The sequence below is a fragment of the Equus caballus genome, chromosome 9, assembly GCF_041296265.1.
Source record: "Equus caballus isolate H_3958 breed thoroughbred chromosome 9, TB-T2T, whole genome shotgun sequence".
In the NCBI taxonomy this organism is placed as follows: Eukaryota; Metazoa; Chordata; class Mammalia; order Perissodactyla; family Equidae; genus Equus; species Equus caballus.
In genome coordinates this window covers 14729686-14748076 of record NC_091692.1, presented here as the reverse complement: position 1 = coordinate 14748076, position 18391 = coordinate 14729686, and the positions used below count along the sequence as shown (strand labels likewise).

The 18391-nt window shown below is 38.8% G+C and overlaps 1 protein-coding gene across 31 annotated transcripts in view; it reads right to left on the bottom strand.

Moving 5' to 3' along the window:
- Window positions 1-18391, bottom strand: part of EYA1 (EYA transcriptional coactivator and phosphatase 1) — a 321217-nt gene that overhangs the window by 108910 nt on the left and 193916 nt on the right. For 11 of the 31 annotated variants that reach the window (XM_023648469.2, XM_070221424.1, XM_070221417.1 and 8 more), the window contains 3 exons: window positions 13416-13485; window positions 12945-13090; window positions 8995-9132 (listed from right to left, as the gene is read on the bottom strand). In XM_023648469.2, the coding sequence (XP_023504237.1) occupies window positions 8995-9132; window positions 12945-13090; window positions 13416-13485 (354 nt within the window). The remainder of the gene's footprint in view (window positions 1-8994; window positions 9133-12944; window positions 13091-13415; window positions 13486-18391) is intronic. The other 20 variants (XM_070221427.1, XM_070221419.1, XM_070221428.1 and 17 more) reach the window with 4 other exon arrangements.

Sequence of the window (18391 nt, the reverse complement as noted above, 5' to 3'; positions counted from 1 at the left end):
ACAGCCTCTAAAATCGCACTGATCTTTGATATGAGTACCACTGGGCTCCTGAGACGGTACAAGGATGTCACATCCATATTCCACATGGGCATCCTAACAGAACATTGACCTTATCGTACAGATGCAAGCCTCCTAAAAGACTACCAAGTCTGTTAGCTCAGATATTGGTGTATCCTGGGCATAGTAATGAAATTGAGTCTTGCCTGCATATGAAAAATTTCAAATTCAGAATGCAATAACATCCTACATTTTTACAGTCCATTTACATTTGGTCTTTCCACACGCGTTTTCTCAGGTTATTTCCAACATCAGTATGCGAGGTAGTTGAGGCAGGGATCTTTGCCATTTTCCAACAAGCAGAAAGAACAGTGACTGCCTTGTCCAAGGACTCTCAGTCAGGGAATGACCACTTTCTCCACTTCCAAGTCTCTGTTTTCCATTCTATCACGCCAAATCCACCTTTTAGATGTTCTGATTCAGTAACGTTGAAAGTGAAGTATATATTATGAAAAACGGTATTAATTTCTGGTTATACAAACACACAAAGGGTAGTAGAGACAAGGGCACCTGAGAAATTTAATAAATAAACATGAAATCAAACTTTCTCATTTCTAAAGGACTTCTTCATTGTAACTCTTTTTAGGCTAGTAAATAGTTTTAAAAGTAAATTACATAATGTCACCTAGGGATAGAGTATCACAAAGATTTTGCTGCCTTCTTGTCACTGCCAGGGGTTCCTACAGAGAAAGGGTGGTGGTCTTGTCAACCGTAACAAACAAGAAACAGTCCTGCTAGAAGGCTCTGTGTGGGCCAGCCAGTTCTATAGGTGCTAAGCAATGGTAGTTTAAAAATAAACCAACCCCTCAAAGCTTTAATTGACAAATCTCTACTAGTTTTTCACAGTTAAGAGGAAACCAGTCAATGCTGATTTACAACATGATTTAAATGATTAAATCAAAGTTTTGTATGTGATTTAACCTGGACGACTCTGCCTAGCTATAACTTCAAAAAACTTAAAAAAAAAAAGAAAAAAGGTAACGTGTAGGTCAAAGGTCTACTTCACAGAGAACAAGGACTCCCGTTAAAAACCAGAATCCCAGCCAACGTAAGAATGCTGGAACCTGCTGGGGCCTGTCTGTACTTCCCATGTTTTAGAGCATTTTCTAGCACTGACTTGGCGAGCAGGATACTATTTGTCCCTCGTGTATTTTCACAGAAGTCCGTTGGCTTTGCTTCCCTGGCCTCTTTGCCATGGGCTATGTCTATCATCGGGCGCGATCTATGTGGCAGAAGTCAGCGCAGCTCCCTGGGGAAAAGCCTCTGAAGGCCAGATGGGCTATTTAAAACCAAAGTTTTCCCCCTTCTTTATAAGAAGGATTTTAAATGACCAAGTTTTCCTTTTTATCCCAGCAACAGTTTTTATATTCCGGAGAGAATTTTTAACTTAAATTCAAAACCTTTACACTTATCTTTCCCGATCCATTTTGATATATTTTAACTAAAACACAACTCATATAGATAATAATATTGGTATTGATTACTGATTAATTATTACTATAAGTGGATTTCAAAAGATTTCCATGCAATTTTCCACATTTGTCACGTGAAATACACAAGATGCCAAAAGGACTGAAACAAGATATAACTTTTAAAAAAATCAACTTCAGTGAAAGAAAAAAATTCTAGAATGCAAAAAAAGCCACAAAAAAACATAAATATGAGTAGAGTGGCAAAGCCATTAAGGAGAAATTTTGAACATCAGTGCAAGCTGCAACAGCTGTTCTCCACTTGCAACTCTGTCATGTCATTTTATGCCAAAAAAATGCAAATCTCAAATGCTTGTATTATAGCAGATTATAAAAAAAGTTTAACATATATTTTCTTAAAACCACATACTTTGGAGTTTGGTATTTTTCCTTTTGAAAAATGCCATCTCTATAGATAATGAAAAATTTCAACAGCACATTTTGCTAAGCAATTTTGAGGTTCTAAACGACTAATAAACTGAAACACTTCTCCTATATATTTGAAAAGGTATAGACAGGCGGAACAAAGGAAGTAAGAGTGATTTCCCTTATTGGGTTATTTTAGACCACTCCCACTTCACAATGAGCCCCAGATAAGTGAGGTGTATGGGCTGCGGAGTTGTGCACTCTGCCATGGACCCTTCAAAAAACTTCTGCCCTTACTGTCTCTCCTCACTAGTTTGAACCTCAACCTCTATAACAGAACAAACAACATTATACACAAAGAGGGAGTTCGAATTTGTGTTATTTTCTTCTCTAAGCGAGAGCAATAAAGCCTAAAGGAAAATAAACACAGCGGAGTTTCAGAGCCCTCTGGGTTTCGTACGTGTGCATCTGAGGAGCCCCTCCTATCTATCATGCCAAATCCTGACACCTTCTTGGTGCAGAATGACAGGAATGTCCCTCACCATCGCGGCTATTCTGGGGCAATAAAACACTCCGAAAGGCATTCTATCCCACCACCGTGATTTCGTGATGCCTCCCACCAGCTCCAAGGACCAGCATGAACGCAAGACTACTTTGAATACACTACGATAATAAACCAACCAAGATTTTTGATATGCTCAAATCCCAAACTCATTTCTCCAAAGGAAGGGAATTACAGTCCTTACAAGTCTTAATTTCTAACTTCCATGTGGCATAGACAGACCTCTCCACTTCTAACAAACACTTGTATATTTTAGAGAAAATACTAGATAGTGGAGGTGAAACATGGGTAAAGAGGGTCACTACCTGCAACTCTTTAGAATCACTGGGACTGAGTTATTACGGAAAGCTGGGTTTTCCTCAAAGCTGAAGCTTAACCAGTTAAACAGCTCGATTTAATTTTAATAGTTTTTGTGTTTGAAAATCTTTTGCATCTCCTTCCCTCAAACAGATTGCTAAACAAAATTTCATTTTCTGTATATGACTCAGTCTCAAAAGTACAAACACAGTTTCTTGTTTTCTGTGGTAGATGGAACTATAAGTCTATATCGCATGGGATGTGGGGGTCAATGAATAGTGATGCCAGCAACAGGTCCGGAACTTGTATTTTAAAAAAATATAACTAAAAGTTTGATTTTAAGTCAGACGCCTCTTTTATATATAAGGAGAATAAAGCTTGCTTATGGCAAACTGGGCAGATACTCTGTGAAACTGGTCAGTAAATCAAAGGCTGAAGCAGTTTCTCTGACGTGGTTTTCTTACTCTTAGTACATGCATGGATGTGTGCACACACACACACACATGCACAAACTCACACACAACACCTCCAATTCACTCGAGCTGTCAGTGTCCTTTGACTGGTGAGCAGCACTGAGAGCACTGTTGACATTATCTATACAATTGACCCCGGGGTCTCCAGGCACCTTTTGTCCATCCACACTCATCCATTCAGCTAGCTCATCTGCATAAGGTTTGCCAATGGCGTGTGAAGAAAAACCCTCCAAAACTTCTTCCAGAAACACTGAGGCTAACCCTGAAAGCAGGAAGTGTCAAAAACTAATAGCAAGGATTTCCCTTCCTCAGGGTGAACAAACATTTTGTCTTTCTCAGTTAAACTTAAGTTTCTAATCTTTCCTGGATGTACAGAGAGATAATTAAAGCAGAGACAGAATTTTCTAGCAATTTTGCAGTAAAGGCTAAAGCAATCAAATTTCCCAATCCCTGAGGTTTTACTTCATGGGCTTTCAGCATTCGTGCATGTAAAACAAAAATCCAGTCCTGGTTTGGCTTAAAACGGCATGTGCTGGATTCATGGAAGCCTGCCATGGCAGAAGCATGGAATGGCGCAACCAGAAGTCGAGAAGGATCACCTGAACCGAACGAGGGCACCAAAGCTGGCCTGGTTCACAAGGCCAGGCAGTGACAAAATGCCCACAAATTACCAAATAAGTCTGTTCCTTAAGTGCCTTGAAAGTGTTAAAAGTACAGACAGTGTTCAGAAGTGAGTTCTGTAAAAAAATGTTTTCCAGAGTTTGATGTGCTCGTATTTGTGACTACTTACAAAGCTAGCTGTGTAATGCAGTGTCTCAGTTATTTAAAGAGCAGATCTGCCCTTCAGGAAACATACACTTCAGGCAGCTACATTTTTTTTTGCTAGTCTTCTATAAGAGTGACCCCTATAGGTGATATAATTCAAGGATATTACAACAAGGCAGGGTCTGGTAGTTCTAAATCATTCTCCATTTTGATGCATTCGCCAACATTTTCAGCTTCTTAGCTTTTAAAGTCATTGTTAGGGTTGTTGTAAGGATTAAATGAGATAATATACGTAAAATAATTAGAATAGTCCTTGGCACATATGAAGAGCTGTTATTTTATTTTGTTGCACGAGCACTAGAATTTTCTATCTCTATATAGCATAGCTCGTCACATGCCTATCTTCTTCCCTAATCTTGATTTCTGAACTAAATAATTTGGCATTTAAATGGCTGTTCCCTCCTCTTTTTCCACAGGTTCTTCTCACTCAGAGTAGAGACATGACTGTGGGGTCTTTCTGTGAATCCCACTGCTCCCACTCCCCAACAGTCATCACACTGTTGCCAATGCAGCTTTTTCTTTCTTCTGATTGTCTTCATCACGTTCTTGGCTGTTTCCTCTTGTTTCTCCCATTAATTTTTGTATCATGTACAAATAGCCTGACCTTTATTGACAGTGATTTTCCTTTTTTGCCAGGACATTAGTTAGATCTGGCTCTTATTTTGCTATGCTTATTTGTTTATTGGGTTCTTAGAGTTCTCTTTACTGGTAATATGTAGATAATATTATGTGTATATTAAATTTTTAATATATGGTTCACTTTTTTTTTCTCCTGGGAAGTGGGAGGGAGGAGTATTTAGATAATGCTTCCTAATTTGGCATTATTTCAGAAAGTTGGGCCATAATAATAATTATAAAGAAATAGTAACCACATCACTAGCACGAGGAGAGCAATAAAAATGAAAGCAACCATTTTGGTCTTTACTATGTGCCAGATGTTGGTCAGAGTGATTTACATGGATAATCTCAATTAAATTTCACAACACAACTGTGGCAGTAGATAATATTATGCTCACATTAGAGATCAGGAAATGGAGACGTGAAGAGTCAAGCCCCATGCTGAAAAGGCTCACAGACAGCAACGGCAGGGCTGTTCGACAGGCAGTTTGACTCTAGAACCATTACCCAGAGTGCAAGATGCCACTGTACCTTTAGTCCAGTCCTTCTACATCTGATAGAACCAAAGAGGTAATCACCATAAATTTTCTTCTTTCTTCTTTTTTTTTTTGGTGAGGAAGATTGTCCCTGAGCTAACATCTGTGCCAATCTTCCTCTATTTTGTTTATGGAATGCCTCTACAGCATGGCTTGATGAGCGGTGTGTAGGTCCGTGTCCGGGATCTGAACCCATGAACCCTGGGCCGCTGAAGTGAAGTGTGTGAACTTAACCACTATACCACCAGGCTGGCCATAAATTTTCTTTAAATTATTCAGCATAACACAGAGAGCATACATAGCACATTTCAATTGTTGGAGTCATCTGGGTTACTAGAATATTTCTTCTAGTATTATGAAATCCTAATATTATGAAACTCTAGTAGCTAAATCACTAAAGAACTAATGATCATACCTTATATTTTAAAGGTGAAACGATCTTTTAGAAAAAGATAGGTAAAATACTTCCAAATCACTAAAATATATATAATCTCATCCAGGACTCTAAGAACTTTTAATAGCTATAAGATGAGACTGATACAAGCAAAAATCACTGTTATTCATTAAGGATAACAGAATCTGGAGTATTTTGAAAATAATTTTAGATACTGTAGAAATTTTTATATTAAAAAAGACATATTGAAAAGACACCCACAGGTCAATAGACTCCCACAATTGAGTATACAAAATCATAAAATAATGGTGAAGCATTTTTCATAATGCCTTTAATATTTTATAATATATAGTAATCAGAATTTATCCTAATCTAGCCATAAGGAATCTATAGCATATTATATATCATTATCCATCATCATATTAGCAAGTTTCAAGTTAATAGCATATTATTATCTGGCTTCATATATGGAAGTCACATTATATTCAACAATCTAAAATTGAGTGAAGTGCCATTCACTTCACACGGGTAGAAATACCCATATGAAATAATACCTCGGTCATGGAAAATGGGTTCTAAAATCTTGTGGGAAAGACCATTCACCAGGGGACCCACAAAAACACAAAAAAGCTTTAATGCAATCTCCAATAGGCCCAATTGAAGCTAGAAAAGCAATGCTATATTTGGTGTTACACATGCCCTTACTTCTTTTTTAAAATAAAGAGTTTTTTTCTCCTCCAAGGTAACTTTGTTTCCCCCTCCTGCATTTCCATTCTTTTCTCCACTCTAACATGACGCTCTACTCTGATTGCTGGCGAGTCCTCTCAAGAACTGTTTCTGCCACATAAGCTTTTGATCTGAGAGGAGAGTAAGATAAAAATAACTCTCAAGTGCAATATTTCTCGAACTGTCTGAGGTGTAGGACCAGCTTTTTCCACTAATCCTTCCTGGACTGACAATTTAGCAAAATACAATAGTAATGTATTCCTAAAAGAATAAAATGAGAAAAGAAAAGACAGAGAGAGTGCCATTTCTTACAATTATTGTTTGATTTAACCAACATAAAATTTACTATTGACCTATTATGAAAGTTTCTAAACGCTTCATCTGCAATTTCCGTACTTGGCTCAGTAGGGACTGGTAACCAAGACGCCCAGGAACCACACATTAGGTAGCTCTCCTCTTGGAGAAGGTGCTCATCTGTTTCCCTGTGACCTTTAGCACCTGCGTCTCCTCAAGGAGACCCGGATGCCCAGTGCAGAATGGGACCTATCATGGCGCCCTACTTCCCTCAGAGCTCCCGGAGGACTCCGCTCACAACTGTATCATTTGTTTGCTTGTCTACTGTCTCTCTCCTTGACAAGAATGCAACCTCTACGAGCAAAGAGACCTTGTTTGCTTTATCATCCGTTTTATTACTAGAGCCTAGGAGTATTAAATTCATTACTGAAGTCTCTTCATCACTTTTTATTCTTTTTATCTTTTTACTCAGCTGATATTCAGCACGTGTAGAAACGTAGTTCTTCTCCAGGGTGTTTGTTTTGGAATCAAGCACATAAGTAACATCCTTCTAAGACAGGGCTTTGTTATGTCAAAGGCAAAACCAAATCTAAAAAACATTAATACATCCAATAAAATTTTAGCTTCCTTACAGGAAAAAAAAAACCTTTAAAAACAATGAGTGGTGGGGCTGGCCCCGTGGCCGAGTGGTTAAGTTCGCGCGCTCCGCTGCAGGCGGCCCAGGGTTTCGTTGGTTTGAATCCTGGGCGCGGACATGGCACTGCTCATCAGGCCACGCTGAGGCAGCGTCCCACATGCCACAACTAGAAGGACCCACAACAAAGAATATACAACTATGTACCGGGGGGCTTTGGGGAGAAAAAGGAAAAAAATAAAATCTTTAAAAAAAAAAAAAAAAAAAACAATGAGTGGAAATATACCTAAAGAACATTACAAATGTTTAAGAATCTTATGATAGGAAATAATGAGACAAAGATGAACACCACCACGGAAGAAAAGAAAAAATGTTTATCTTCTCAATTTTTAAAAAATATGTATGAAAACAACAATAAAATATTGTACCTAACAAAACAATTTTTTAAAGTAAAATATTTAATGTGTTCACTCTAATACACAGCCCTTCCTTGTGTAAATATATAACAAATCCTTAAAAGACTCTAAAACAGTTTATCTAACAATTCCACACTTAAATTTACCCAAAGGAAATAATTAAGGAAGCATATAAGATATTTATAGCATTGTTCTAGATGTCCAGTAATACACAGGTTACTTAAATAAGATATATCTATTAAATCATGCAACCACTAAAAGGATCCTGCTGTGGAACAGAATTTATTGATGTGAAAAGATATTTACAACATATTTGTTAGCGAAAATAGCAGTTGCAATAGTATATTATATGATATGGTCCCATGCTGTATATCTAGAAGAATCTATATCAAAGTGATAATAATAAATGTATAGAATATTTGATTATAATTATTTTTATGTCTCTGTATTTTCTCATTTATCTGCCGCAAAGAAATATTTTTAACATAATGAAGAATAAGATAAAAGGGGCAAAGAAGATAAAAACTGCCAAAAGAATCTCTTCAATCAAAAAGTAGCCACAGTGATTTAATTCAACTATGGCTTGGCACTATTAAGAGGCTGAATATGATTTGTTAAACTGATCTGCAGTAAAACAAGATATTAGGAGAATGTTTAAATTATATGAGAACTATTTTCAAGTATTTTATAGACACATTTCCATGATAATCTGTTAATTACAGTGGTACCTATGTATTCCTGAAAACTGCTTTGATAACCTAAACTTTCAGCTGTTGTTCCATTTGACTTGCACTTATGTTTTGACTATAGTTTCAAAATCAGAACCCAGGGACCGGTAATTTAAAGCTGCATCTTGACGATGCATTGAGTGGCTGTCCAATTTGGTAGGTCATTTAGTCAACACACATTGCACACTCTAATTCTAGAGCTGTGATAATGAAAATGAAGAACACAGCCCTTTTAGAAGGGTTGGTTGGCCATACCAAGTGCCAGACTTTTTAGCATATATCGTACCACAACCTCTTACATCATTGACTTTCTTTTCATTCTTTTTTAATTGGTAGAAGCAAAGGCAGAAAACTTCAACTTCACAAGAATTTTAGCGTTTTTTGAAAAGAACTTGGGAGATCTTTCAGTCTAACCCCTTGATGTTATCAATCTGAAACTTTCCGCCCAGAGAGCAATGAAGTGAAGAAAATGGAAGCAGATGTCTAGCCTCTATGCCCAGTCCACTTTCCAACATTATCCACTGCTTCCACAGAACATCAAATTCTACTTTAGAAAGCACAGGGTTAACGAAAAGAGCAATGTCAGCGTGCACACAGACCTTGCATCTGGTAGCTGTATGGTGCTTGTCCAGGTTGAGGGGTACCAAAGCTTGTGCCATAGCTGAGAAATCCTGTCTGTCCAGGCGACTGAGACTGTGACAATCCACCTTCAGTCTTGATGCCTGCCCACAATGCACCTAAATCAGTTAGTGATAGCTTATCTATTTGTTCATTTGCAAAAGCTGGTAAATATACAAAAACACTCCCACAGCTGTTCAGTCACAAACGCTTCCCAGGATTATTTCAGTAATCAAGGGAACACATGCTTAGAGTGAAATACCCCAAACTGTAACTTCTATTTTTTAAAAAAATAGGCTTATTACAGATTTGAAGGCCTATTCACGTTGTGCTTTGTTGCTGTTTTTTTGAATTCCATTTTCTATAAAATTTAATTCCAGTGATATCATTTCTATACTTACTTTTGTTGCTTTACAAGAGTTTAAGATCATCTCCTTTATAGTTAAGAAATGGTCAGAATTAAACTTTAGCTAAGCTATTCCAAAAGTTGCTATGTTGATTAGTGTCATAATTAGAACACTTTTTTCCAAAAATTATGATTGGGGTCTCCAGCCTCACAGAATTCTTTTCTTCTTTTTTTTTTTTCTTATTCTTTCTACCACAAAGCTGACTTTAGTACATAACTCATTTTGAAGTCAGAGGAAGCAATACTGGGCACAGAACTAAGCAACACAGGGGAAAAGTTTCTCCCAAATATCCAGATCCCACCAGAAAGCAAGCACAAAGGAAGCAGAATATTAAAGAAGTGAATCCTGTACAACCATAGTGATTTATACGCAAGTGAAGGTGACCAGAAGTTCCCTTTTGTCCCTGGTAGTTTCAAGTATTTATTCAAATATAATTGTTTGAAAAGTAGTCCGAATTACACTTTCTTTTTATCACGTTGTAATATAAAAATAATGTATTCCTGGCCCTAAATACTTTCCAAAGCGCCAGGCTGACAACTCAACTCTGGGACTCGGGTTTGGCAGTGTTGCTGCACAGGCTCAGCCCTGGATCATAATTAAAGACAGCCATGAAAGTTAACAACTGTCCCTAATTCCCACAGAAGGAGGGGAAGAAAACTTCTGCCAAGGGAATTCACATTTTTGAATAATTTTACTTTGCACTTAAGATAAACGGTATCTTTGGGATCTAGACTACAGAGTAGTCTCACTGTTTATTTCCATTTTAGGGGAGTTTCATGAGCAGAATAAAGTTAGGTAACTTTCCGAAGGCAGTGGAAGAATCTGACTCTTGGCCGAGAAAGCCTACTCTAATTCCTGGAGTATCTCGAAATAACCTCACCATGACCTTAACATTAAGTCTTAACAGAACCTTAACATTTTAAAAAATATGACTTTCTCTCTACAGGCAATCAAGCCAATGAATAACCCACACATATAAATGGTCCCTGGAAAAACATCTGCCCAAGACAGGTGGCTTGATGGTTCTAGAAACTCCCTCTTGGTGATTTTTCCAGTAGGGATTTTCTCCCTTCTCTAGAGCATTTGAAGCTATAATGATCTGCTTCCAGTCTTCACCTGTGTCACCTCTGTTTTTAGCCTGGAGGTTCAAGATGGGAATCCTTGTGATAAGAACAGGTGAGGAAGGCAGGAAGAGGAAGCGAAATGTCCATAACCACACCTATCTCCATGGTTTCTACTCACAAGCTGGCAAACTCATCTCATTGGTCAACACCAAGCAGATCCACTGAAGAAAGAACAGTAGATCTCCTTCCCCACTTATCTATTCTTACTATGAAAAGATTTGCCTATCTTTTCTTACAGGATCTAAGTAAAAAGTCAGGGGGCACAAGTCCTTGGAGAAAGTCTTCTAACACCATCAGGACCTTGACTATCAGCAGTTAAAAATCTGAAACTATGTGGTCTGCCTTCATGGGCAAGCAATGGAGAGAAGGCTGCCGTATTTTTCAGTGCACTAGACCAAGAAAAATAGAATGCCTGGTCAGAAGCACTGGGGACATCTCCTTGTCAGGAAAACACTAAGGACTCAGAATTATTCCCAGGAGATTTATAAGTATGGAAGATCCTGGGATCAAAGCCCTTTACACTGAGCCTTACTCTCACCACCTCCTCAATCTCCATCTATCACATTAAAATCCCCATCCTCACTCTACTCCTTCTGATTCTATTCTCAGAACCTCTGCTCCTCTCACCCTCTGGAAACAGCCACTTCAGACAGCAGGGACATTCACTAACGATGAATGGCACCTTCCCATGGTAGCATTGGCAGATCTACAGTACTTTACTATTGTCTGCACTGGAAAATACATTTACACTTCAAATAATCAGCTTACAAATAAATTTTGAGAATATAAATTGGGGACTGCCTTAATCACATTAGAGAATTGAAGCTATGCAATTCGAATCATAGATCCTTTCTCCTCTTTTAGCGAAAGAGTAGTTTAAAACTAAATTACATACAAATTTGATTTATAGCTAATATTTATTTTGAGAACCCTTGAATAAGTTATAAAAATGAAAGATAATTTTAGAAAGTCCATTTTAAGGCTGTTTCTAAAGTCTGATTTAAAAATATCTAACTAGGTAACATTCAGTTCTGATAGTTTTGGAATAAAACTATAAAGAGTGAAGTCATATATAATTTAGATTTTAATTTCTATATGTTTTATAAGAAATTTATATATGGTCAATTTGGTTTGGGGTAAAGACAGAATGAAAAGGAATAAAGTAATTTACCCTCTAATTACTAATGAAATGCTCAAAGAACATTATTTCTTTCAATATACTGCAGAAAAGAATATTACAAAACAATAGTGGCAGCAGAAGCATAATTAGAATATTGGTAACAAAAATTCTGTGTAATTCTGTACTTATTCTACCAGTGCTTTCCTCAAACTTACATGTACTTTTTTTCGATCACTAGGTTTTGTTTTTTTCTTAATAGAATGCCAATAATCCCTATTTTTTTCAAACAAATCACAATTTGTTTACAATTACAATCGCAATTCAATTGAAGAAAAAGTATTTTGAAATTCTAAGATTTTTTAAAGTTAAACTTTGGGGTTTTGCTGGGTTCATTTTTAATTTACAGGTATTGACCCTGTAACAATGGAGTTAAATTACACCATGAGCTTTAAACATTTCCTGGTTTGTCTCTTTAAAGTGCGGCCCAAGCCCTGGTATATAGATCTCTTTTACTTTATTTTTATTTTCTTTCTTTTTTTTTTTTTTTTTTGAGGAAGATTAGCCCTGAGCTAACTACTGCCAATCCTCCTTTTATTTGATGAGGAAGACTGGCCCTGCGCTAACACCCATGCCCATCTTCCTCTACTTTATATGTGGGACACCTACCACAGCATGGCTTTTTGCCAAGTGGTGCCATGTCCGCACCCGGGATCTGAACCTGCGAACCCCGGGCCGCCAAGAAGCGGAACGTGTGAACTTAACCACTGTGCCACCGGGCCAGCCCTTAGATCTCTTTTTCTAATGGTTGATAATGCTGACATTTGATAATACTGCCACCTTCAAGTTGAGAGCAATAGTTTGTTGAATTCTGTGTATGCTTCCCTAATCATAGCTTGGCATCTGATAAATAGGAAATGAATCTTTACTCCAAAAGACTTCATTCACAGACATTTTATCACAAATATGCACCAAAATACTTTGGATTCCAGAGCCAAGTGCTCAAATGGCAATTTAAGAATTGAGATATAATTGGAAAAAAATAAGAGCAAGACAGCATACAAACCAAGCAATCAATTTGTCACCTCTGACCTCAAGATAAGTAACCCCTTGTTCTTATAATGCTCATTAGAAACAATCATATCAAAAATTTAGACGCAAAAGGTGATAACACTTTCTAAAGTGGCCCCAGACGACAGTTGGAGTGCCACTCCTGTGAAACATTCACACACCCAGGCACGCCCACTGGATAATGCCACCACTAACACAGCGGGATTACTCACCATAGGAGGAGATTCCGTAGGGCTGTCCTGGCTGTGGGTATGCGGCATACGCTGTAGCTTGTTGCATTCCTGTGGTAAACTGTGTTTGCCCATATGCAGCCATAGTTTGTGAGGAAGGGGTAGGGAGAATATGTGGGTATGGTCTGCTATTTGTCAGAAATGACAGAAAATAGAAAGCCCATGCATTAGATGGAAACATGCAAGGTAACTGAGTAACACCACATCACAAAATCCAGTTCAAGACTGTCTCTTCAAGTATAACTTTCCAACATAACATACCAAGTACTGAGACACTTCAGTGTCTCTACTAGGCGATGCTCAAAATAAATTTGCATAAATACATTGACGTCTGTACGAAATGCACTTTAGTTTAAATTAAGATATAACATATGGGCACAGGACATGATTTGAAATCAGGTAAAAAGACTACTCAGAAAAGTTATTTATTGATTAAGAGAAAATACATCTTACTTGGAAGGGTAAATCTGTGGTGGGGAGAATTGATGAGTTGGTCTTGGGCTGAAGCTACTGCTCCCAATTGCTGGAAAAAAAATAATGCACAATAATCAAAGCAAAATATGTATAAAGCATTGAATAGTTTGAATGATAGTTTGACCACGTGAAATGGCAGATGTCTGACCCTTGTGGCCTGCAGAAATGGCAATTTCCTGTGGTCAGCCTAACAGAAAGTTAAACTATATTGAGGAAGCTATAGGAACGAATTAAGTGGTTCTAATTTTAAGTTAACTCTTAGAAAACATAGTCACAATCGTCTTAAATACCTGTTCGCATGTTGTGATCGGTTTTACAGTGGCGATACTTTAAGAGCACAGAGTCCTGGCTACTGTTTGGAAAGATACGCTGGGGGAGGGGGATGAAGTTGAAATGCAGGGCTGGGCAGGACCCGAAAGGTCATCTGGCCTGTTGTTCACGCTCAACGAGAACACACACCTGAGACTATGGCCCGGAAACATGGTCTAATCTTCTCTCAGGTGAGGAAAACTAGGACCGATCCTCATTTGCCTGCACTGATTTAGCAAGGTTTTTTAGTAAAAATGCATTCCTGTAACTATCTTGAATTTCTCAAGTTGCAAGCTAAGCCTGTTTTTTCTTGTGCTGAGGCAGGCGCTCCTCTGTCTCTTAGTTACATGTGTTCAACGTCAGGGTCCAAGTACAAAGTTTTGTTTTTGTTTTTCTTAAAGAGGTTATTTAAGCGTTCAAGCAGAATTTCAGTTCTTTTTAATTGCACATACTTGATTCAACATGTCTCAGAAATGCACTCAACTCTCCTATCAAATGTTCTTCTATGTTCATTCTAAACTAAAGAAGCAAAAATTCATTTTTGCTAATATACGGCCACAAAATGGTAGCTCTCAGCTTCTTCCATTGTGAGTAAGGGCTATCTATCTATGTGTATATATACATCTACACACATTTACACTTATATTTGCATACATATATACCCACAGTTATCTATATATTTTTTTTCTTCCCTCAAACTCTCTCTATCCTCTATCTGGCTAAGATGCATATCCTTCAGGTACAATTGTTATAAGATGTTATATGCTTATTTTCTTTTTCCACTAATAATCACTTTCTTCAGAGGCTCTCTCATTTATTAACTGCATTCTGCATTAAAACCCTTCATAAGGTTCTATGCACTCTAAGTTTTACATATTTTTCATGATGACACACCAGTTCATTTATGATTCTCAAATTTTCCAGCTTGTGTCTGGGAGAAAGTGGTCGAGTTGAAGTAGAATCTCAAAACCTATGAACAATCCTTTCCTCGGCAAGCAAAGAGGCCGAACCCAGCAACAATATAAGAGGTCTGGATCGCCACTGCTCTTGCAGGCTGCCTGACTTCAGCCTTCTGGCCGTCAGTCTGGCAGAGACGAGTCCATATTAAAGAGATGGCAGGCCAACCTGGCTGGGGTCCCCCGTCTTTTGGCACACGTTGAGTCACTACTCTATTCCAGGCACTGATGCTGCAGATGCAAACATGCAAAGACAAGTCCTGTCTGTCACACGTGGGGAGGCCGCCACACAAACAGGAGTGGGAGGATTAGGCAAATACAGCAGTCTATAGAAGCGGGGGGTTAGCGAGAGAACACAGACTACCGCTTGCCCAGGTCATCTGCGACTACAACCTTTTCTACTCCCCTTTTCTAAGAGGCCAAGGGCAAAGGAGACTTCTCCAGCAGAGTTGCTGGAGAAGTAATATCTTCCCTGGACAACTGTAGTTAAAAATAAGCTTTAAGGGGGTCAGCCCTGTGGCCGAGTGGTTAAGTTCGCACGCTCAGCCTTGGCGGCCCAGAGCTTTGCCAGTTCGGATCCTGGGCGCAGACATGGCACCACTCCCCAGGCCATGTTGAGGTGGCGTCCCACATGCTACAACTAGAAGGACCCACAACTAGAATATACAAGTGTGTACTGGGGGGTATTTGGGTAGAAAAAGCAACAACAACAACAAAAAAGGAGATTGGCAACAGTTGTTAGCTCAGGTGCCAATCTTTAAAAAATAAATAAATAAATAAATAAATAAGCTACGAAAAAATGAAACTACAACAAAACCAAAATCCCAATGCCACCTGAGGATGGGAGACACAGAAATCCCTTTTATTCTTTTTTAGTTCTACCCCTGTGCTTTTCAAACTGAGGTCACAACCCACAGAAAGATCATGAACTCAGCTTAGCAGGTTGCACCCAGCAAGTTTTTACAAACAAACAGAAGGACAGAATAGATGGTATCAGGGTTATTACACAGGGTAAATTCTGGGAAGCTTTGATTTAGATTCTATGCATCGTGTATGTGTGTCCACATGAACAAAGAGATTTGGGAGGCTGCAGACTGTGATAATTAAGCACAGGTTCTGGAACCAGAATTTAATTTCAGCTCAGATTGAAGTTCCAACTTTTCTAGTTGGTCTTAGTCAAGCTATTTGATTCCTCTAAGCCTTGATATGTTCTTGTGTAAAATGACAGCAATACCGCTCCCTGCACTTCACAGGACTGCTGTGAAGACTAAAGGAGATAACTGACATAAAGTGCATAATACAATGTGCAATAAGTGTTTATTATTTTAGATTCCCAGATTCCTACTATCTTTGTCCCCAGAATTGCCCTTCCTTCTGTGTTTTTAATTCTACTCAATGGGCAGTATCACTATTTGTCCGGGAAAATGCTTAAAAGCAGGATTCTTTGCCCCATTTTACATATGGGGATAGAACTTAAAACGTCCACGCAAATAAATGGGAAAGCTGGTACGTGAACGCACGTCTGCCTGAGTCTTTCCACCAAAACATACTATCTCCTGACCTCCTACATAGAAACTAGACACCTCAAAATTATCCTGTTTTTTCACTCTATTTCATGACTCTCAAACCACCCATCCCAAATCCAGAAATTGCTTGTGGATCTGTCGTGCATACTCCATTCCCACTCTCCTGTCCTGGTCAGATCCTCATTTCGTCTCACCTGGACTACTGCCACAGCCATCTGGCTACTTTCCCTGTGTTCCATCCAGGGACAGCCAGCCATGCCCCTTGCCCTGTCACTCCTGCTACCACTGTGATCTTTCTTAAATGGAAACCTCTTTATGTCCATTTTCCAGCTTACAATCTCTGAACTGCACTCCCATTGTCCTTAAGAAGAATTCCAAAGTCCTTGGCAGAGTGTACAGAGGGAGTCAAGCTTCCACCCCAGCCGCCCCAGGGTTTAATAGTATGTAGCCTCGCCGAGACTCGAGGCCACCCTACACGCCGTGCATTGTCACGTCTGTCTTGGTTGTTCTTCACCCCAGAACCATCTGTCTTATGATGCTCTTCTTTCCCCTGCCTCACAAACACTTACTCCTCCATGGGACTAAAGCATCATTTTCTCTTTAGGATAATGTCTTCCTTCTCGGTACTTTCTTGGGATGTGGTACACACTGGCACCTCAGCACTTACCACAATGCATCACGGTTAGTGTATGTAGCCTACAGATGCGAGTTTCCTCTGCTAACCAGCAGCTTCTGGGGCCAAGGACCTCCTACTCTCCTTTGTTTCCTTGGCACTTGGAGGTCCTGACATATGGTAGGTAATCAATAAACAGTATTTGTTCAACGGGAATGTGAGATTTCGGTCATAAGCAGAGTAGATTTTTTTAAACCATAATGACGTGAAGGATGGTTACATTATTTTGTTATTTATAAACATACATAAAGAACCTGATTCAGCTCTTTGGCAATATAAATTGGAGTGAATAGTGTTCCTTAAGAAATATGTGTGAATAAGAACCCAGGATGCTGCCCGAGCATCCTGCTCCTACCTACCTATGTGCACCTAAAATTAATGAATATTTAATGCATATAATAAGCCATATCTTTTGGGCTTTCTCTAAATCCAAATCCTTGCAATCTCTGTGTGGCCTAAAGTCAAGAAGCCTCCATCTTATACTCAGCTACTTTTTCTCTTACTTGCCTAAAACACCTTTACTTTTTAAAATAATAATCTAGAAACTCAAATTAGTCTTAATTTCACAGGACTAGAATCACCTAAAGCAAAAAGAATGCTCCCAGACCACTTACTGAGGTAAATAAAATGGTTATCTTATTAGTAAACTCTAAATTACACATTTCAGAGCTTTGGGAACATAAGGACAACTAATACCTTTATTTAAAACATAAAATGTGTTTTAGCATATTTGTTTCCTATTATTTCAGTCTTTCCCCTACTTCTAACATGTAAGTTAAAGCAGCTCCCCAAATCCTATTGTAGGAAGGGAGAGGAGACCCCACGATAAATGATATTCACAAGCTTGAGAAGCCGCTGGGAAGGTGAGTAGAAATCTCAGAGTTAGCCAGTCCTCAGTTCACCGCTCCCCAGACACCCATCTCACTGACGTCAGCCTCATTTCACTGGACAATCAGGAAAAAAGCCTAGAAGTAAGTTGTGATTCTTCTCTTTCCCTCAAACCCTTTAATCATGAGTCCAGTCAGCTCTCCCTTCAGAGATCCCAAATCTGACAACTTCTCACTTCCTCTCGTCTACCACCCTGTTCCAATCACCAACACTGTGGCCACCAGAGAACAGAAGTCTAGGACACTCCCACCTCACCTCACCTTCCTTTCCTCTCTCCTCCACTCCTTTCCCCTAAAAGAATCCCGGCACATTTATTCTTGCCTCAGTGGCTCTTCTAAGAAGGACATGGACTAACAACATAGCCATCTTTCATCTGAACCAGGGAAACGTTGATCTCCTTCCTTCTCCTTACCCTCTCCCCACTCTTCCCCCATACAGCATTTTCCACACGACCAACAGTGATCTCTTAAAAATATAAATTGGATCATGTCACAATGCCCCCTTGCATTCAACTCCAATCCCCATTATCCTCCTATTACATTTAGATTAACCCAAACTTATTCCTTCACTTCATTATGATCTCTGCTCAGATGCCCTCTCCTC